Source organism: Mobula hypostoma, chromosome 4, assembly GCF_963921235.1.
Source record: "Mobula hypostoma chromosome 4, sMobHyp1.1, whole genome shotgun sequence".
NCBI lineage: Eukaryota > Metazoa > Chordata > Chondrichthyes > Myliobatiformes > Myliobatidae > Mobula > Mobula hypostoma.
In genome coordinates this window covers 94,583,789-94,606,303 of record NC_086100.1, presented here as the reverse complement: position 1 = coordinate 94,606,303, position 22,515 = coordinate 94,583,789, and the positions used below count along the sequence as shown (strand labels likewise).

At 43.5% G+C, this 22,515-nt stretch overlaps 1 protein-coding gene across 5 annotated transcripts in view; it reads left to right on the top strand.

Moving 5' to 3' along the window:
• LOC134345467 (cilium assembly protein DZIP1L-like) overlaps window positions 1-22,515 on the top strand; it is a 237,246-nt gene that overhangs the window by 36,556 nt on the left and 178,175 nt on the right. For all 5 annotated transcript variants that reach the window (XR_010017710.1, XM_063046168.1, XM_063046170.1 and 2 more), the window contains 6 exons: window positions 1,344-1,428; window positions 5,504-5,628; window positions 6,420-6,581; window positions 14,282-14,392; window positions 14,798-14,860; window positions 22,321-22,461. Coding sequence is in view for 4 of the 5 variants with exons in the window: in XM_063046168.1 (XP_062902238.1) it covers window positions 1,344-1,428; window positions 5,504-5,628; window positions 6,420-6,581; window positions 14,282-14,392; window positions 14,798-14,860; window positions 22,321-22,461 (687 nt within the window). In the remaining variant the exon portion in view is untranslated. The remainder of the gene's footprint in view (window positions 1-1,343; window positions 1,429-5,503; window positions 5,629-6,419; window positions 6,582-14,281; window positions 14,393-14,797; window positions 14,861-22,320; window positions 22,462-22,515) is intronic.

The window sequence follows — 22,515 nt, the reverse complement described above, 5'->3', positions numbered from 1 at the left end:
TCAAATCTGAAATGTAATCTATAACAAGTAGGAAGATCATTAGTTAATTATGATAATCTAGAAATGATGAAGTCAAGCTCCTGGAATTGAAGACGTGAAACAAGACAATTAACCAAATTAATCTTTGAATGTACATAGATGTTTTTACCAATAAACCAATACATAGTTCTCCAATTCTGGCACAAAGGCCTTTCTTGAAATGTGTTTGAATTGTCTTAATCCAGCAATTATTTTGCATAGATTTACAGCTATTAATTCTGTTTTAAGTGGCATTACACCAGGGAGTTCTCAGCATAGTTGTGTGAGAGTAAGTGACAGTTGGGTGTATTTTACTGGGATTTGTATTTAACCATGTTGTATCTGAACTGGAGATATCTGATGTTTACACTGTATTCCTGAATTGGTTGACATAGTGGCACAGTTATGAGAGCTATTGCCTCATGGTGCTAGTGACCTGGATTTAATCTTGACATTGGGTCCTATCAGTGGAGTCCGCCCATTCTCCCACATACCTGAGACAGGACAGTTGGTAGGTTGATTGGCTGAAATAAATTGCCCCTAGTGCAGTGGTCCCCAACCTCTGGGCTGCGGACCAATACCAGGCTGCGAAGCATGCAGTGGTGCAGTGGTAGCCAGGATGCCCCCAGCACACCTTTAAGAAAAAAGTCAAAGTAAACAAGTTAATTAATTAGGTGCCGCCCGGCACGTAAATATCGGCCCAGATCAGAGGCGATTGCCGATTTCACTTGCTCTACGCAATCAGCAATTGTCTCTGATCTGGGCCGACATTTACGTGCCGGGTGGCACCTAATTAATTAGCTTGTTTATTTTGGCTGTTTTCTTAAAGGTGTGCTGGATGCAACCCAGCTACCACTGCACCCCTGCATTCTTCGCGGCCCGGAGGTTGGAGACCACTGCGTAGGTGGAATCTGTGAGGAGAGTTGATGGGAGTGCAGTGAGAATGAGGGTGGGGGTTATTAGTCATAGTCATACTTTATTGATCCCGGGGGAAATTGGTTTTCGTTACAGTTGCACCATATATAATAAATAGTAATAGAACCATAAATAGTTAAATAGTAATATGTAAATTATGCCAGTAAATTATGAAATAAATTCAGGACCAGCCTATTGGCTTAGGGTGTCTGACCCTCCAAGGGAGGAGTTGTAAAGGGCATGTTAAAGGCCATTAATGGAACCAGCACAATCTTGATAGGCTGAATAGCCACCTTCTATGTTGTAAGTGAATATAGATATATGAAAATGTTTCCATTGTCCAGCTTAACTCGATGAGTATAAACATAAATCGCAGTTCCTGAGGTATTGATTCAGTTTCTTCTTTGCAGTGCCGACTCTGTGACAAGGCATTTGTGAATTACTCCTTCCTGCAAGGACATGTCGAACGGCGCCACCCAGAGGTCACTCGTGCTGGTGAGAAGTCTTTCTCAGCTTTCCAGTCAGGATCCAAAACCTGAACCAAACGTGCTGGAATTGTTTGGCATATGACCTACGGTTCCAGGACACATTGAGCTTTCCTCAAGATTCCTATGGTTTTGTTTGCTTATTCTTTCCATTTGGGATTCAGTAGATGAAGTGTTGTTACTTACTCACCGCCCGTCACACTGCCGTGTTTAGGGCAGCACTGAAGGTTCTCCATCTCTTGTGTTCAGAGCTTCCTTCATTGTGTTAGTAGCTTCTCGGTGTTCACTACTTTCAGTCGTGCACGTTCTGGGTAAAGACTCAGCAATACTGTTACACTCAGATATAGAAGGATTCTTCATTGCTGTTTCCTTAACAAATTTGTTTTACCAATCAGTGTTATTAGTCTTGAGCAGAACTCCCGAACCTGGAGGACTGGGGGCCACTCTTAGTCTGGCCTCTACCCTTTGGCTTCTTTGGTGTGGAGCCAAAGCATAAATCCCTGACTCCAGCCAGCGTAGCTCTCTGGATCATTGGGGCATGCAAACCTCCAAACCACGACAAGGTCGTGGTCCGCTTGGAGGATGAACTGTTGTTGTTGCCATTTAAATAGCTTCTTGAAAATTGGATCTAGAGATGTTGTTGAGACTGAAAAAAAATTAATTTAGTTATGGAATCATAGAATAATACAGCATAGAAACAGGTCCTTTGGCCCAATTTGTTCAGGGTGATCAAAATGCCCATCTAAGTTAGTCCCATTTCAACACATATAAAATTCTGGAGGAATTCAGCAGGTCAGGCAGAATCCATGGAAGCGTATTTGCTTGTGTTTAGCCCATGCCCATCTAAACCTTGACTATCCATGTACCTGTCCAAGTGTCTTTTAAATGCTGTAGTCATAGCTATCTCAACCATTTACTCAGGCAGCTCATTCTATATACGCACCACCATCTGTGAAAAGATGTTGCTCCTCTAGTCCCCTTAAAATCTTTCCATGGACTTCACCTTAAATCCATGCCCTCTAGTTTTTGATTCTCCTTCACTGGGGAAAAAAACAATGGTATACATTTTCTCTGCCCATGCCTTTCATGACTTTAAACACCCGTCAGTCTCCTGCACTCCAATGTCCTGGGCTACCCAACTTTCCCTGTAACTCAGGACCTTGATCCCATCAACATTCAAAGATTCAAAGGACATTTATTATCAAAGTATGTATACAGAAAACAACTCTGAGATTTGTCCTCCCGTGGGCAGCCACAAAACAGAAACACCTGTTCAGGAAAACATCAAATGGCCAGCGTGCGAAAAAAGAACAAATTGCGCAAACAGCAATAAGCAAACGGACAACACACAGAATATCAAACATCAAACCAGGAGTATTCAGTTTAGTTCAGTTCATCACTGCCACCAGCCCACTGCCGGCTGCAGGACATTCTTTGCTGAAGCGCCTCAGTCTGCATTGATCGCCTCGATCAAACAACTCAATAACTGCAAAAGAAAGAGTGTCCAGAATCCAGGAACATATGTATCATGAACCTCAAAGTCCCCCAACATGAGTCCACAGCCTCGCTGATCAATCTTTGCACTGTAGATCCTAAGACTGCTGCACTTTGACAGCAGCCAGTGAGAGGGAGTGGAAGACTGGTCAAACACCAGGCAGACGGAACCGTCAGTCCTCCACCCTCGTCCTCTTCAACTGGAACCTTGCTCGACGCCTGAATTGAAGTGAAGCAATGGAGTTGATCATGGGTTCGCATCTTCGATGCTCCCGTTGGAGAGAACCAGTGGAGTCGATCATAGGCTCCAGGCCTTAATGTCTCAATCAGAGAGAAGCAGTGGAATTGATTGTGGGCTCGCACCTTCGATGCCCTCGTCAGAGAGAAGCAATGGAGTCAATCATGGACTCTGCGCCTTAACGTCTCAATCGGAGAGAAGCAATGGAGTCGATCATGGATTTGCATCTTCGATGCCCCAGTTGGAGAGAACCAATGGAGTCCATCATGGGCTCATCCCCCATCTCCAAGCTCCCACGCCTCCAGGCCACACACTCTGCTCCCAACCTTACCGGACTCCCTTGTAAACCTTTGCACTCTTTTCTATAAAAGGATAACCAAAACTGTACACAATACTCCAGGTGCATATGCAGCATATGAGTTAACTACGAAGATGAAGTTACAAAGGGAGTGTCCGTGGGAAACTGCATAAAGCTAGTGATGAACAATTGTAAATGAGAGAGTAGTCATTGAGTCACACGGCATTGAAACAGGCCTTTTATTGAGTTCCATTGAGTCGGCATTGCCCATCAAACACCCACTTACACTGACAAAAACAGAAAACACTAGAAACATTGAACTGGTCAGGGACCATGTCCATGCCAGTCATTTTATTAATCTAATGTAAGGCCCTTCATTGATCATTGTTGCCATGGATGTTGTATCCTAGCTGTCTGCATCGAAGTTGATACACAGGTCAGGGCAGAACGATATGGAGAGCAAGCTGTTGCCCATGTAGCAGGCTCCATACAGCTGATGAATCCAAAGGAACGACAGAGACCGATACAGATCGGCACCATCGGTGTCACAGGCGTTGCCAGTCAGCGTTGAACTCCACATAGGACTGCCTTAGGGAATCCAGTGCTGGAATTTTCCTGGGAGTTTACTCCTGAAGTCTTCCTCATGAGTGTTTATAGCTGCAAGGCAGTGGAGGTTTGAGATCAGAATTTTCTCTCCCCTAAATGAGCTGCCAATTACAGCTGACGAGCCCCTTCTGCCCAAAGTGACTGGCTTTAAGATGCCAGTAATCCACCCGTGTCCCTTCTCCTGTCTGTAGAAATGGTACTGCTGGGCTTAGCAACTAAGGCACACTTGAAGGCCAGGAACTGAACTTGGTTGTCAGAGGATATTTGAGATAGATGCCATTGGGAGCATCTAATAGGTAGTGGGAGCTTATCCCCACTACCCCCCTCCCCCACCTGGCTATTACAGCCTTAGGAGCCTTATTTATTTATACTCATCCCATTTACCCTTTTATGTCTGTAGCCTTCTATGCACAGGTGATTCAAGTACCTGTCTGGAAGTTAAATGTTATCAGAATACCTGTCTCTACCAGCTCTTCAGAAAACAGATCCCTAACTCCAGCCGTCCTCTGTGTGAAGAATCTTCCGCATAACCCACAAACCTCTCACTATTTATTGATGTCTGTAACGAAAACCAATTTCCCCCGGGATCAATAAGGTATGACTATGACTATGACTATGACTATGACTATGACTATGACTATGACTACGTCTTAGGCACCACCATGGGATCTATTACTGTTATAACCTCTACAATGTCATCCATCAGTCTCTTCTGCTCTATCATCCCGTCCCTCAGTCTCTTCTGCTCTATCATCCCATCCTCAGTCTCTTCTGCTCTATCATCCCATCCTCAGTCTCTTCTGCTCTATCATCCCATCCTCAGTCTCTCCTGCTCTATCATCCCATCCTCAGTCTCTTCTGCTCTATCGTCCCGTCCCCAGTCTCTTCTGCTCTATCGTCCTGTCCCCAGTCTCTTCTGCTCTATCATCCCATCCTCAGTCTCTTCTGCTCTATCATCCCATCCTCAGTCTCTTCTGCTCTATCGTCCCGTCCCCAGTCTCTTCTGCTCTATCATCCCATCCTCAGTCTCTTCTGCTCTATCATCCCATCCTCAGTCTCTTCTGCTCTATCGTCCCGTCCCCAGTCTCTTCTGCTCTATCGTCCCGTCCCCAGTCTCTTCTGCTCTGTCGTCCCATCCTCAGTCTCTTCTGCTCTATCATCCTGTCCCTCAGTCTCTTCTGCTCTATCATCCCGTCCCTCAGTCTCTTCTGTTCCAGGAACATGAAAACCAACTTATCCAGTTCCTCCACATAACTGAAACGGTATATGCCAAAACATCTGAGTGAATCTTCCCCGTGCAATCATGTTCTTCCTGTGGTGTGGTCAGCAGAACGGCCCATTTACCTGGCCATTATTTTCTAGCAAAGTGAATGTGGCTAATACAACATCTGTTGGCAAGATTTTGCTTTTCGCCTCTTTTGATCTACTTTTGTTGTGTTATCCTCCCAGAAAGAAAGACGAAGCAGCAGACCGAGCAGATCGTGGATGAGATTGAGGAGCTCAGGGAGCGGTTGCGCATCAGCCAGTCGCAGCTGGAAACTGAACGTGAGGCTGATTCCATCAGACGAGGCCAGGTCAGTGCCTGTCAAAGAAATATAGATCTTGTCATGCTGGGCTGCGATGACAATGGTGTTGAGATGTCCATGATACTGTAGAAATAACTCACTATATTCTACTGGGGCATATTCAGATTCAGCTGGAGGAGAGGACTTTATGATTGGAACTAGCTTGGGTGAAGGGGAATTTAACGGAACAAGTCATAGATTCACATGGTACAGAAACAGGCCAAAACATTGGGCCACCTTGCCAATGCCAACTGTTATGTACCTATCTGTACTGTAAGTTGCCTATTCAAGTGCTTGCCCGGATGCTTCTTAAACATTGTGAGATACCTGCCTCCACCACCTTCCCAGGCAGTGCATTCCAGATTGCCCTGTCACGTGGCCTGCAGTATTAGTGGACCATTGCCAAATGAACATTTGAGTGGCAGCTGTGTGTAGCTTAGTCAGGGAGTTAACTTCCAGCTCAGTGACTTTACTGAAGCAGTGCACAGGATTGTTGAAACTTGAATTGCAAATGATGTTGTTTATTCTTGAAGCTCTAAGAGGGTTAGGTTGTTAATCCCAGCTCTGCAACTGTTCCATCCCTCTATACCAGTGATGGGGTGGTCAAGGAACTTGGCCCGACATATGGCATGACATATTACAGCTCCGTATTGCACATTGATGCTGGTGGAGTCATGGCTGTCCAGCTGATCAGATCCATGGTGGTGATCCTTGCTTTGGAGTTAGCCATTGCTGTTGACTTTAAATGAATGAAACCATTTGAGTTTGATTTAGACAAGTGGTCCGTGTGTCTCAACCAGGAATCAGAAAATATCCGTAGGAGAGAGGAAGAACTGAGAAAGGAATTTGAAAGTTGGAAAGAGGAAGAAAGGAAAAAGATCTTTCAAGAAATGGATAGCCTGCGACAGCAACTTCTAATGGAGTTCCAGGGCATGGCATCAAAGAACCTGTCTATTGAAGCAGTAAGTGAAATATATGCAAATAATTGTTGCATTTGGTGCGATACTCCATGAATGCACTGGGTACATTACTACATTAGGTGTTAAAGGGTGAGTTGACTGAAATGGTCTATGTTAAACATGCTTTATATAAAAACAGGAATGATCCATTTAGCTCCTTGTACTTGCTCTGCCATTCAAGAAGATCATGGTTGATTTTTTTGCCAAATGACACTTTTCGGCACCAACCACACAACCCTTAATTCCCTTGTATGCAGAAGTCATTGATCGGTCTCTGTCTTGAATATGTTCAGCTACTGAGCCTTTGAAGCACACCCAGGATGAGAGTGCAAAGATTCGTTACCCTCCGGTAATGAAATTTTTTCTCATCTCTCTCTTGAATAACCAATCCCTTATTTGAGACTATGACCCCTGCTTCTTGACATCCTAGCCAAGGCAAATGTCATCCCTGCATCTGGGCTGTTAAGCACAGTGACACAGTTGATAGAGCCTCCCTCAGAGCTCCATCGTCTAAGCCTCAATATAAACTCAGTGAGATTTTTGCATCAGTCTTCATTGTGGAAGACGCTAAGAGTTTGCCAGAAATTTGAGCGTGACAGGGGCAGAGTGAGTAAAGTCGTCGTTACTAAGGAGAAGGTGCTCTGGAAGCTGAAAGGTCTGAAGGTAGATAAGTCACCTAGACCAGATGGTCTACACCCCTGAGTTTTGAAAGAGGTAGTTGAAGAGATTTTGTGGATGCATTGGTAGTGATCTTTAAAAAGCCAATAGATTCTGGAATGGTTCTGGAGGACTGGAAAATTGTAAATGTTACTCCACTTTTTAGGAAAGGAGGGAAGCAAAAGACAGGAAATTATAGACCAGTTAGTTGGACTTCAGTCTTTCACCCTGCCCTCAAGTTTACCTGGTCCATTTCCGACACCTCCCTCCCCTTTCTAGATCTTTCTGTCTCTGTCTCTGGAGACAGCTTATCCACTGATGTCTACGATAAGCCTACTGACTCTCACAGCTATCTGGACTATTCCTCTTCTCACCCTGTCTCTTGCAAAAACGCCACCCCCTTCTCGCAATTCCTCCATCTCCGCCGCATCTGCTCTCAGGATGAGGCTTTTCATTCTAGGACGAGGGAGATGTCTTCTTTTTTTAAAGAAAGGGGCTTCCCTTCCTCCACTATCAATTCTGCTCTTAAACGCATCTCCCCCATTTCACGTACATCTGCTCTCACTCCATCCTCCCGCCACCCCACTAGGAATAGGGTTCCCCTGGTCCTCACCTACCACTCCACCAGCCTCCGGGTCCAACATATTATTCTCCGTAACTTCTGCCACCTCCAACGGGATCCCACCACTAAGCACATCTTCCCTCCCCCCCCACTCTGCATTCTGCAGGGATCGCTCCCTACGTGACTCCCTTGTCCATTCGTCCCCCCCATCTCTCCCCACTGATCTCCCTCCTGGCACTTAACCGTGTAAGCGGAACAAGTGCTATACATGCCCTTACACTTCCTCCCTTACCACCATTCATGGCCCCAAACAGTACTTCCAGGTGAGGCAACACTTCACCTGTGAGTCGACTGGGGTGATATACTGCGTCCGGTGCTCCCGATGTGGCCTTTTATATATTGGTGAGACCCGACGCAGACTGAGAGACCGCTTTGCTGAACACCTACGCTCTGTCTGACAGAGAAAGCAGGATCTCCCAGTGGCCACACATTTTAATTCCACATCCCATTCCCATTCTGACATGTCTATCCACGGCCTCCTCTACTGTAAAGATGAAGCCACACTCAGGTTGGAGGAACAACACCTTATATTCCGTCTGGGAAGCCTCCAACCTGATGGCATGAACATCGACTTCTCTAACTTCTGCTAATGCCCCACCTCCCCCTCGTACCCCATCTGTTACTTATTTTTATACACACATTTTTTCTCTCAATCTCCTTTTTGTCCCTCTGAATATACCCCTTGCCCATCCTCTGGGTCCCCCCCCCCTTGTCTTTCTTCCCAGACCTCCTGTCCCATGATCCTCTCATATCCCCTTTGCCAATCACCTGTCCAGCTCTTGGCTCCATCCCTCCCCCTCCTGTCTTCTCCTATCATTTTGGATCTCCCCCTCCCCCTCCAACTTTCAAATCCCTTACTCACTCTTCCTTCAGTTAGTCCTGACGAAAGGTCTCGGCCTGAAATGTCAACTGCGCCTCTTCCTAGAGATGCTGCCTGGCCTGCTGCGTTCATCAGCAACTTTGATGTGTGTTGCTTGAATTTCCAGCATCTGCAGAATTCCTGTTGTTTGAGTTGGACTTCAGTGGTTGATAAGGTGTTGACTCCATTATTAAGGATGAGGTTTTGGGGTACTTGGAAGAACATGATAAAACAGGCCAATGTCATCCTGGTTTCCTTCAGGTGAAATATAATGTGACAAATCTGTTGGAATTCTTTGAGAAAGTAATAGACAGGATAGACAAAGGAGAGTCAGTGGATGTTGTTTACTTGTATTTTCGAAATCTTTTGACAAGATGCTGCACATAAGGCTGCTACCCAAGAGCCCATGGCATTATAGGAAAGATTAGTGGGAAGAGAGAGGATTGGGAAGTTTTTAAAACCTTACAAAAGGAAACCAAGAAGGTCATTAAGAGAGAAAAGATTAACTATGAAAAGAAGCTAGCAAATAATATCGAAGAGGATACTAAAAGCTTTTTCAAGTATATAAAGAGTAAAAGACAGGTGAGAGTAGATATAGGACCGATAGAAAATGATGCTGGAGAAATTGTAATGGGAGATGAGGAGATGGCAGAGGAACTGAACAAGTATTTTGCATCAGTCTTCACTGAGGAAGACAGCAGTATACCGGACACTCAAGGGTGGCAGGGAAGAGAAGTGTGCGCAGTCACAATTATGACAGAGAAAGTACTCAGGATGCTGAATAGGCTAAAGGTAGATAAATCTCCTGGACCAGATGGAATGCACCCTCGTGTTCTGAAGGAAGTAGCTGTGGAGATTGCGGAGGCATTAGCAATGATCTTTCAAAAGTCGATAGATTCTGGCATGGTTCTGGAGGACTGGAAGATTGCAAATGTCACTCCGCTATTTAAGAAGGGGGCAAGGAAGCAAAAAGGAGATTATAGACCTGTTAGCTTGACATCCGTGGTTGGGAAGTTGTTGGAGTCGATTGTCAAGGATGAGGTTACAGAGTACCTGGAGGCATATGACTAGATAGGCAGAACTCAGCATGGATTCCTTAAAGGAAAATCCTGCCTGACAAACCTATTACAATTTTTTGAGGAAATTACCAGTAGGCTAGACAAGGGAGATGCAGTGGATGTTGTATATTTGGATTTTCAGAAGGCCTTTGACAAGGTGCCACACATGAGGCTACTTAACAAGATAAGAGCCCATGGAATTACAGGAAAGTTACATACGTGGATAGAGCATTGGCTGATTGGCAGGAAACTGAGAGTGGGAATAAAGGGATCCTGTTCTGGTTGGCTGCCGGTTACCAGTGGTGTTCCGCAGGGATCAGTGTTGGGGCCACTTCTTTTTACATTGTACATCAACGATTTAGATTATGGAATAGATGGCTTTGTGGCTAAGTTTGTTGACGATACGAAGATAGGTGGAGGGGCCGGTGGTGCTGAGGAAACGGAGAGTCTGCAGAGAGACTTGGATAGATTGGAAGAATGGGCAGAGAAGTGGCAAATGAAGTACAATGTTGGAAAGTGTATGGTTATGCACTTTGGCAGAAAAAATAAACGGGCAGACTATTATTTAAATGGGGAAAGAATTCAAAGTTCTGAGATGCAACGGGACTTGGGAGTCCTCGTACAGGATACCCTTAAAGTTAACCTCCAGGTTGAGTCAGTAGTGAAGAAGGCGAATGCAATGTTGGCATTCATTTCTAGAGGAATAGAGTATAGGAGCAGGGATGTGATGTTGAGGCTCTATAAGACGCTGGTGAGACCTCACTTGGAGTACTGTGGGCAGTTTTGGTCTCCTTATTTAAGGAAGGATGTGCTGACGTTGGAGAGGGTACAGAGAAGATTCACTAGAATGATTCCAGGAATGAGAGGCTTAACATATGAGGAACGTTTGTCCGCTCTTGGACTATATTCCTTGGAGTTTAGAAGAATGAGGGGAGACCTCATAGAAACATTTCGTATGTTAAAAGGCATGGACAGAGTGGATGTGACAAAGTTGTTTCCCATGATGGGGGAGTCTAGTCCGAGAGGGCATGACTTAAGGATTGAAGGGCGCCCTTTCAGAACAGAAATGCGAAGAAATTTTTTTAGTCAGAGGGTGGTGAATCTATGGAATTTGTTGCCACGGGCAGCAGTGGAGGCCAAGTCATTGGGTGTATTTAAGGCAGAGATTGATAGGTATCTGAGTAGCCAGGGCATCAAAGGTTATGGTGAGAAGGCAGGGGAGTGGGACTAAATAGGAGAAAATGGATCAGCTCATGATAAAATGGCGGAGCAGACTCGATGGGCTGAATGGCCTACTTCTGCTCCTTTGTCTTATGGTCTTATGATACTAACATGGGTAGAAGATTGGCTGACTGGCAGGAGACAAAGAGTAAGACTAAAGGGGATCTTTTCTGGTTGGCTTCTGATGACTAGTGGTGCAGGGGTTAGTGTTAGGACAGCTTCTTTTCACATTACGCTGTATGTCAACAATTTGGATGACAGAATTAATGGCTTTGTGGCCAGGTTTGCAGACAATACAAAGATAGGTGGAGTGACAGTAGTATTGAGGAAATAGGGAGTCTGTAGAAGGACTTGAGCAGATTGGGAGAATGGGAAGGAAGTGGTAGATGGAATATAGTGTAATGAATTGTTATGGTTATGCACTTTGGTACAAGCATAGACTATTTTCTAAATAGGGAGCAAATTTGGAAATCTGAGGTGCAGAAGGTCTCAGGAGGCCTTGTGCAGGGTTCCTACAGGCGAACTTGCAGGTTAAGTTGGTGGTAAGGAAGGCAAATGTGAAGTTGGCATTCATTTCAAAAGGACGGGATCATAAAAGCAAGGATGTAATAAGTAAGGATCTAGGACCAAAGGACATAGCCTCAGAATAGAAGGACATCCATTGAGAACAGAGATGAGGAGAAATTTCTTCAGTCAGAGTGTGATGAATCTGTAGAATTCATTGCCACATATGGCTATAGAGGCAAAATCAATGGTTATATTTAATGTGGAGGTTGATAGGTTCTTGATTAGAAAGGACATCAGGGAGAAGACAGGAGAATGGGATTGAGAGGGATAATAAATCAGTCATGATGGAGCAGACTCGATGGGCTGAATGGCCTATTTCTGCTCTTATGTCTTATGGTCAATCCTGACTTCTGGTATTGTCTGTGTGCAGCTTATATGTTCTGTCTGTGTGGATTTCTTCCAGTTGCTGTGGTTTCCTCTCATGTGTCAAAGATGTAGATTGTTATGTTAATTGACCACTCTAAGATGCCAGTAGATAAATGGTAGGATCTGACATAAATGTGGTGAGATAAAACGATTAATGCAATTGGCTACTTGTTGATCAATGTGGACAGCAGATCGAAGAATATCCTTGATTGTATGTATCATATGTATGAAGTATGTATCCTTGATTCTGTCTGTGATTCTAAATGCTTCAATAAGAATAAATCTCATATTTCTAAACTCTGTTTAACTTCTCCTCAAAGGACTTTCCACCCACCTGAGGAATGAATCTCATTCATTAGTTGAGCTGATTCATGAAAGCATTAATGAATCAGCTTTATTTAATATTTCTGTCTCATCAGAAATTATTCAGATTCCTTTTAGATGCTTCTCTGCTGGTCACTTCCAACTGCTCCTAGTGACAGTTACTTATATCTTCCGAGTTGAATCTTCATTTCTCGTCCATTGACTGGTGACAATCGCTCAGTTGGAAGTTCTGGGAGTTTTGCAACTGGTATGATAAAGATCTCTGGACAGAACCTGTGGTCAATGGAAGTAGAAGGGCTTTAATTGAAAACTGGTCATGAGTGATTAAAGAAATTAGAGCTGTACTCTTCTCCATTGGAAGATTTACAGGTGATCTTATTGAAACATATGAGATCCTGTGGGAGCCTGACAGGGTGGACGTTCCCGCTAGTGGAAGAATCTCGAATGAGGGGATAGTTACAGAATACTGTGGTAGTTATGTAAAACTCCTGTCAAGCAGTTAAAACAGAGAGTGATGGGTTTTCTGTACCAGGGAGTTTCAGAGGCCAGATGATATGGGTAATTTAGAGAGGAAGTAGATAGACTTCTGGATGATCATGAAATTGAGGGCTCAGGGAATATGGCACAGAGAAGAGGAGATGAGGCCTTGTGCAGATCAGCCATGATTATATTGAATGGCAGAGGAGGCTTCAGCAGTCCATTGGCCTACTACTCCTATTTTCCTTTGTTCTTGCATGGTGGCTGACTCGAGCTACTGAAATACATGGTCATCTTGACACCTCTCTGTTCATTCTGTCTAAGTATTCCATCTGTTGCTAAAGAATCCTACAAGATATTGGACTTGATTCTCTTCATGGATATAAATAAACAATGTTATATTGAAAGTGTATTGATACCAGTGTAGTTGCTCTGTTATTCCAGTTAGAGCCCTGGATCTGGTACTGTCATTGTGTGCTATATTTACTATCGTCAGTCATTCAATCAGTGTCAGAGTGCTGTGTAGTCAGTCAGTGACAACTGAAGACCAGTGTTTGACCCCTGTGCATTTGACCCATCTTTTATTGTGAGGCAGACTTGTAATGAAGATTAAGGGTAGCCAGGAAGCAAGGTGCAGTAATCCATGAGTGGTGACTAGGCCTCAGGTCGTGGATCCTGCTGCCTCTTCTTCAAGCTGCCCTGTCAGTCTTTGACAGACATGTTAAGAGCCTTTTGAAGTGCTACACAGCATACCTTTAAAAATAATTTGGTCTATTTATATAATTATATTAAAAAAATAATAAATCTATTTGACAAAAACATTTTATTGACAGAAGCATTAACATTAATTAGAATCATAATATTAATTGGAGAAGCTAGCCCAGACTTAGCTTTTCCATTTTGTTTGGTGACACCAATTCAAAGGCCCTATTTGACACACTAAGCTTAAAGTGTGATGTGTCCCCAAAGCTGAAGGGTCAAATGTGAAGTGTGTCAGGTCCCTAAAGCTGAGGGGTCAGATGTGAGGTGTGTCGGGTCCCTAAAGCTGAGGGGCCAGATGTGAAGTGTGTCGGGTTTCCAAAACTGAGAGGTTATATATGAAGCGTGCCTGGTCCTTCAAGCTGAGGAGGCAGATGTGAAGTGTGTGTGGTCCCTAAAGTTGAGGGGTCAGATGTGAAGTGTGTTGGTTTCCCAAAGCTGAGGGGTTATATGTGAAGTGTGCCTGGTCCCTAAAGTTGAGGGGTCAGATGTGAAGTGTGTCGGGTCCCTAAAGCTGAGGGGGTAGATGTGGTGTGCCTGGTCCCTAATGTCAGTGTGATCGGGAGTTGCCCCCGGATTTGAAGCTGATCTCAGTGGTGTAGCTGAAGGTCCAGTGTGGCAAAATCAGTTTGTTTGTTTCTGAATTGCTGACTGAAGTTCAGTATGTTTCAGATCCGAGCCAATTACTCTGTCACTATGTGCCACTTGCCTTTACCATGTTAAAATAGCACTCTAATAAACACTGTACCAATGAGACAATTTGAGCTTAAAGTCAGACTTTTTCTATTGTTAGAAACTACAGGAGATTCAGTCAAGAAGTCCAGTTATTTCCAAAGTGGAGACATTTCATGAGAAGGATCAAACAGACGAACTGAGAATCTTGAGGGAGAGGTATGAGAAATTGGTAAGTGGATACGATTGGAAATATTTCCAGGGCAGCTGCACTGCCCCTGAGAGCCAGTAAGAGTGCTGTTATTGGGAAGATGTACCACTGGGTAGCTATGGTACCACTGGAAATATGTACCTGTTACCATTGGAAATACAGTATGTACCTCAGGGTGACTGTGGGCGCCACTGGAAAGATCTACCACCAGGTGACTGTGATACCACTGGGATGATGTACCAGTTGGTAACTATAGTACCACTGGGTGCCTGTGGTACCATTGAGAATATCACAGGCCATTGGGCGACTGCCCCCACTGGGAATATGTACCTCTGGGTGACAGTGACCTTACAGCACTACTGAGTCATTCATTTGGATCACAAAGTAAAGTTGTAAAAGATGAGTTATCATTTTTTTTACTTTCAGAAAAAGGAATCCAAAAAAAAATTTAAAGAACTTCAAGCTGAGCATGTGACTGAACAGGAAGAGGTATGTGTAAAATTCATACTTGAAAGTTTATTTGCCAAATTATTTTTATCGTTGTATCTGGCAAATGGTACCATAGGGCTAGAAGAAGATCTTTGGGTAGTTAGACCTTCATCTTGTGTTGATGGCAAAGCTGGCACCTGAAGTAAATGTGGGGTATGATTAAAACTGCAGTCCAGAACTACCACATGCTCAATCCCTTGGAAGATCTTCAAGACTGTAAAAGAGCTCCCTTGACTATTTTTAATTTGGATTCCAGAGCCACCTTTACATTTTGTTTCCACTCAGCACTGCCTTTGCAGTGTGGCATGGGTCATAACGCACCACATTTGGGAGCATTTCTTCAACTTGAGGTTTTGATATCCACACCTTGTGGGTCTGTAATGAATCAACAAAGAAGCCAAATCAAATTAATTATTATGATATTACTCTGCTGATCTGTTGCCCCATTGTTTGGAAACCTTGACAGTTCAGCATATGATTCTCTGGACTCCCTATGCTCTACTGAGTTTAGTATACGACTGTATAATATTTATTTATTATACTAATGCATGACATGCAAAAAAAAAAGCAATTAATGTTAGGTGTTTAAAGCATTTTATGTACTTATTCAGAAAATCTGCCAGTCCAGTACTACCAGCATTCTGAGGATGCTGGATTATTAGAGATTTACTAATAATCTCTAAGTAATGCAATTGTTTTGCTGTACTTTTGTGTTGAAGTGTTATTATGTTGCACCAAAGTATCGCTAGAGTGGTGCTGAAAAATACCAGATGAAAGGTAGCTCTGGATATCAGAGAGTAACTATGTTTGTTTATTCTTGCTGGTCTGTAGTGAAAGGGCGGAAAATGAGATTAATGCATCGTTCTTTCAAAAAATTGATTCCAATGTTTTAAACTGTTTGTTCTTCTCTGTTACAAAGAGTTTTGAAAGGTGTTGAGGGGGGATGGTGGGTGGGAGAATCAGAAGTAGTGTTCTTTTTGGAGTCTCCAGGAGAAAACTGATGTGTGTCAGTCAGCACTGGGAATCATAACTCCCTAGAACATAGATCATAGACCAGAACAGCAAAGGAACAGGCCTTTCAGACCAAAATGTTGTGACTAGTAATTAAGATAATAAAGTGCCTTAGTAAGTTAATTTCTTCTACCTACACAATGCCCATATCCCTCTATCCATTCATTCATATGCTTATCTAAGTGCCTCGTAAATACTTCTATCATATTTGCCTTCATTATCATCCCTCGCAGCACATTCTCATAACTTGGTAGAAAGACTTGTCCCCCGCCTTGGAACTAACCCCTCTCGCGTGAAATGCATGCCCTGTAATATTTTCAACCTGGGAAAAAGATACTGGCTGTTACTCAATCTATGCCTCTTGTAATCCTATAAACTTCTGTCAGATCTCTCCTAGCCTCCGCTGCGCTAGAGAAAGCAATCCAAGTTTGTTCAACCTCTCCTTGAAGCACATGTCCTCCAATCCAGGCAGCATCCTTGTAGATCTTTTCTGGTCTTCTCCATCTATATCCGACTGTATCCTTGGCAACCTTCTAGCTACCCACAATCACAACCGGATTCGGGTTTATTATCACTGACATATTTTGTGAAATTTGTTGTTTTGTGGCAGCAGTACAGTACAATCATAAAATATACTATAAATTGCAATAAGAAATATATATTAAGGATAAATAAAGTAGTACAAAAAGAGAACAAAATACCAAGGTAGTTTTCGTAGGTTCATTGTCTGTTCAGAAATCGGATGGGAGAAGTTGTTGCTGAAACATTGAGTGTGTGTCTTCAGGCTCCTGTACCTCCTCTCTGATGGAGAAGAGGCCATGCCCTAGGTGGTGGCGTCCTTAATGAAGGGTGCTCCCTTTTTGAGGTAGCGCCTTTTGAAGATGTCCTTGATGATAGGGAGGCTCGTGCCCATGATAGTGCTGGTTGAGTTTACAACCCTCTGCGGTATTATCCGTTCCTGTGCTATGGCTCCTCCATACCAGACAGGGATGCAACCAGTTAGAATGCTCTCCATGGTACATCTGTGGAAACTTGTTAGAGTCTGAAGCATCCACGTGGGCCTGAGCTATGCCTGCCTTTTCATTGGCTATGTGGAACAATCCTTGTTCCAAGCCTTCCCTGGTAATGAACCTGCGCTACATTTACAACTACTTCATGCAGTTATGCTCAGCTTGTCAACTTTGCGTACAGCTTCACCTTGCCGTTAAATTTACTTGGTCTGTTTCTGACACCTCGTTCCCCTTTCCTAATTTCTTTGTTTCCATCTCTGGAGACAAACTGTCCACTGACTTCTTTTACAAACCTACTGATTCCCACGGATATCTTGACTATATCTCTTCCCACCCTGTTTCCAGTAAAAATTTCTTTTCCCTTTTCTCAGTTCCTTTGCCCCTGATGCATTTGATTCCAGGATGAGGCTTTCCTTTCCAGGACATCGAAGATGTTCACCTTCTTTAAAGAATCCTCCACCATTGATGTTGCCCTCACCCACATCTCTTCCATTTCCCAAACATCCGCCATCCGCACTAACTCCCACCTTCCCACTGCTTTAACAGAGCTACAGTTCTTCTTGCCCTCACCTACCACCCCATGAAAATGTTGCCCTACAGCTTCCTATTACATTCCTCTCCTCTCACCTTGAGTCCCCAACCCTGGGAAAATACTGCACAATGACCCTATCCCAGCCTCTTGTGATTTTATACATTTCTATAAAACCATTTGTCGTCTTACACACCAATAAGAGATACCCCAACTTGCTCAACCTCCCTCTGTAATACAGTTCCTTGAGTCCCAGTCTCATCTTATAAATCTGCTCTGTGTTCCTTCCAGCTTAATGGTAACTTTTCTATCACAGGATGACCAAAATGGAATGCAATATTCCAAATGTTGCCTCGCCAACATCATGTGCAATTGCAATATGACATCCCAAAGTCTATACTCATTGCCTTGACTGATGAAAGCCAGCAAATCAAGAGCCTTTCTCATCATCCTGCCTACCTGTGACGCTGCTTTCAGGGAACAGTGTGCTTATTTGTCTTTAAAACTCCTCGTCCAGAGTGTGCATTCTGGTGCCATTAGACAATAGACAATAGACAGTAGGCGCAGGAGTAGGCCATTCGGCCCTTCAAGCCAGCACTGCCATTCACTGTGATGATGGCTGATCATTCACAATCAGTACCCCGTTCCTGCCTTCTCCCCATATCCCTTGACTCTGCTATCTTTAAGAGCTCTATCTAACTCTTTCTTGCAAGGATCCAGAGAATTGGCCTCCACTGCCTTCTGAGGCAGAGCATTCCACAGAACCACAACCCTCTGTGTGAAAAAGCTTTTCCTCAACTCCATTACTCCATTCTAAATGGTCTACCCCTTATTCTTAAACTGTGGCCTCTGGTTCTGGACTCCCCCAACATCAGGAACGTTTCCTGCCTCTAGCATGTCCAATCCCTTAATAATCTTATATGTTTCAATCAGATCCCCTCTCATCCTTCTAAATTCCAGTGTCTACAAGCCCAGTCGCTCCAATCTTTCAACATATGACATTCCCGCCATCTCTGGAATTAACCCAGTGAACCTACACCGCACTCCCTCCATAGCAAGAATGTCCTTCCTCAAATTTGGAGACCAAAACTGCACACAATACTCCAGGTGGGGTCTCACAGGGCCTTGTACAACTGCAGAAGGACCTCTTTGCTCCTATACTCAACTCCCCTTGTTATGAAGGCCAACATGCCATTAGCTTTCTTCACTGCCTGCTGTACCTGTATGCTTACTTTCAGTGACTGATGAACAAGGACACCTAGATCTCGTTGTACTTCCCCTTTTCCTAACTTGACACCGTTCAGATAGTAATCTGCCTTCCTGTTCTTGCCACCAAAGTTGATAACCTCACATTTATCCACATTAAACTGCATCTGCCCACTCACCCAACCTGTCCAAGTCACCCTGCATTCTCATAACATCCCCCTCACATTTCACACTGTCACCCAGCTTTGTGTCATCTGCAAATTTGCTAATGTTACTTTTAATCCGTTCATCTAAATCATTAATATATATTGTAAATAGCTGCGGTCCCAGCACTGAGCATTGCGGTACCTCACTGGTCACCGCCTGCCATTCTGAAAAGGACCCGTTAATCCCTACTCTTTGTTTCCTGTCTGCCAACCAATATTCTATCCATGTCAGTACCCTACCCCCAATACCATGTGCTCTAATTTTGCCCACTAACCTCCTATGTGGGACCTTATCAAAGGCTTTCTGAAAGTCCAGGTACACTACATCCACTGGCTTTCTCATGTCCATTTTCATAGTTACATCCTCAAAATATTCCAGAAGATTAGTCAAGCATGATTTCCCCTTCATAAATCCATGCTGACTCGGACCTATCCTGCTACTTCTATTAAAATATGCCGCTATTTCATCTTTTATAATTGATTCCAGCTTCTTTCCCACCACTGATGTCAGACTAACTGGTCTAAAATTGCCTGTTTTCTCTCTCCCTCCTTTCTTAAAAAGTGGAATAACATTAGCTACCCTCCAATCTGCAGGAACTGATCCTGAATCTACAGAACACTGGAAAATGATTACCAATGCGTCCATGATTTTTAGAGCCACCTCCTTAAGTACACTGAGATGCAGACCATCAGGCCCTGGAGATTTATCAGCCTTTAGTCCCATCAGTTTACCCAACACCATTTTCTGCCTAATGCGAATTTTCTTCAGTTCCTCCATTACCCTAGGTCCTCTGATCACTATTACATCTGGGAGATTGTTTGTGTCTTCCCTAGTGAAGACAGATCCAAAGTACCCATTCAACTCGTCTGCCATTTCCTTGTTCCCCATAATAATTTCACCCGTTTCTGTCTTAAAGGGCCCAACTTTGGTCTTAACTAATTTTTTCCTCTTCACATACCTAAAGAAGCTCTTACTATCCTCCTTTATATTCTTGGCTAGCTTACCTTCGTACCTCATCTTTTCCCCCGGTATTGTCTTTTCAGTTATCTTCTGTTGCTCCTTAGAAGTCTCCCTATCCTCTGGCTTCCCGCTCATCCTTGCTATGTTATACTTCCTCTCTTTTATTTTTATACTGTCCTTGGCTTCCCTTGTCATCCATGGTCGCCCCTTACTCCCCCTTAGAATCTTTCTTCCTCTTTGGAATGAACTGTAAGTTCATAGCAACACACATCAAAGTTGCTGGTGAACGCAGCAGGCCAGGCAGCATCTCTAGGAAGAGGTATCGGATTGACAAAGGGTCTCGGCCTGAAATGTCGACTGTACCTCTTCCTAGAGATGCTGCCTGGCCTGCTGCATTCATCAGCAACTTTGATGTGTGTTGCTTGAATTTCCAGCATCTGCAGAATTCCTGTTGTGTAAGTTCATAGTCCTGTTTGTTCAACTGTAATACTGACACTTCTGATTTTCCCTTATAGATTAAAACTTACCATATTACGGTCACTACCTCCTAATGGCTCCTTTACCTTGAGTTCCCTTATCATTGTAAGCTGATTTGTTGCTATTCCAACAAACTTTGAGAGGGCATCTAGCAGAGTAGGTTCAGGGGAAAGGTAGCCAAGACGCTGGCTAGTTATTACTAATTTTAATGATAGATGATGATAGGACTTTTTTGGGGGGTTAGCACATATAGCAAATAACTTCAGCCACCAGTCTGATTAAAGATTGTAGATTAAATTTAAAATGCAGCTCTGAACAATGGGTTCCTAAAACTCGTGAATCACAGTTAATGGGAAGACCGGACAATGCTGATTAAAATTCATTTAGATGTTTGTGGTGTGGTGTGAAGTTTGCATGTAGCTCAAAGGAAACATTGCAGATGCATTGTAAATATGGAATTGTCCTTAGATCTTTAGCACATAAAATGTCATGTGGCATTGGGTCAGGCAGACCTCTTGCTCCAAAAGGGTCTCAGTGTGATGCCTGCCTTGTCTCATTTTCTCCAATAAAGAAACTTTGAGGGGTGATTGATAAGCTCGTGGCCTAAGGTAGTTAGTCCAGCGGTCGTGGAGCATATGGATCCCTCCTTTGTAGAAGTGGTCCACAGCAGGGGTGATTGACAAGTTTGTGGCCTGAGGTAGAAGGCGATGAGTTATTAACTTCAAACTTTCTGAATAATCACTCAAAAAGTTGAACTTCACGTGCATGTAACGAGAGCAGCTTGGACCTCCAGGTGGGCCACAGCAGGGGTGATTGATAAGTTCATGGCTTAAGGTAGAAGGAGTTGTGTTATACAGCTCTTGTTACATGCATGTGCAGTTCAACTCTTTGAGTGAAAATGCAGAAAGTTTGAAGTTTCTCCTCATCTCCTTCTACTTTAGGCCACGAACTTATCAATCATCCTGCTGAGGACCACTTTTGGAGGGCCAAGATGCCAACTTCTACAAAGAAGGGATTCGTATGCTCCATGACTGCTGGACTAAGTGTGTAAATGTAGGAGGGGACTATGTTGAAAAATAAATGTGCTACGTTTTCTAAAATTGACTCCTTCTTCCTCAGGCCACGAACTTATCAATCACCCCTTGTGCTTCATGTCTACCAGTCCTCTGTTAATATTGTTCAAATGAAAACAGATGACAGATGACAGTAATGCAATTAAGTTTGCTGTTGACACAGTGATGTGGGAATCAAAGCTGTGGGTAGGCACAAAAGGTGTCCAAGGGTATATGAGGAGATTCAGTGATAAAATAAAAGGTGGAGTACATTGTGAGGGTATTTCATTTGGTAGCAAGAAGCTATAGTATTTGTTAAGAACATTGGAATGTTGGCATTTATCAATATACTCTAGGGATTTGGAAGAACAATGGCATTGAAGGAGTAAAAGTAATCAAATCTTATTGAAATTCTATAACTGTGTGCACTTTGGGTTTGGTCAAAGGAAGGAGGGTCATGAACTTAGGGAACTGCAATAAAGGTTTACAAAACTGAAACTGGAAACAAGGGATATTCTAATTTTGAAGCATTAAGAAGGTTGGGACTTCATTCACTGTTGAAGAGGTTTTGAGAGATAATGAAAGCTGCTAACCAAGTGATAAAATACTAAGCTACTCATTATTCAATTGAACCTACCACAAACTAAAAACTTTGCCTTAGTAACATTGAAAGACACGATTTAGGTCACACTATGTTGAACTCTGCATGTTACTCCTTTCTTACATCCACTTTCTACAACCCTCAAATCTCTCCATATCTGCATGTCTCCAATTGCCACTATCCCAGTATTAGCAGCAGCTGACTAACAAGGTGAGAGAGGGAGAGGGAGAGGGAAAGTGATAGTGGGAGAGAGGGCAGCCATGAAAAAATGGGAATATATTGTGGATGAAGTATTCATGGCTGCTTTGTGATCAGAGCTTGTTGAAGAAGCAGTCATAAGTCGAAATGAATTTTGAAGTTTAGATTTTGATTGACGTTCTGAAGTTGGTTTATTGTTTCCCTCACAGATGAGGACTGAAAATGAGAGGCTGAGGTCTACTTTATCAGAAGACCAGCGAACAATGTCGGAATATTTCCAGAAACAAATCAATACGCTCTCTGCAAAGGTCAAAGAGCAGAGTGCGGTCATCTCATCTCAGGAGAATCAGGTACTCCATTTACAATATCTGCTTGGCCTTTTTCATCTGTCTTGCAGACTTAAG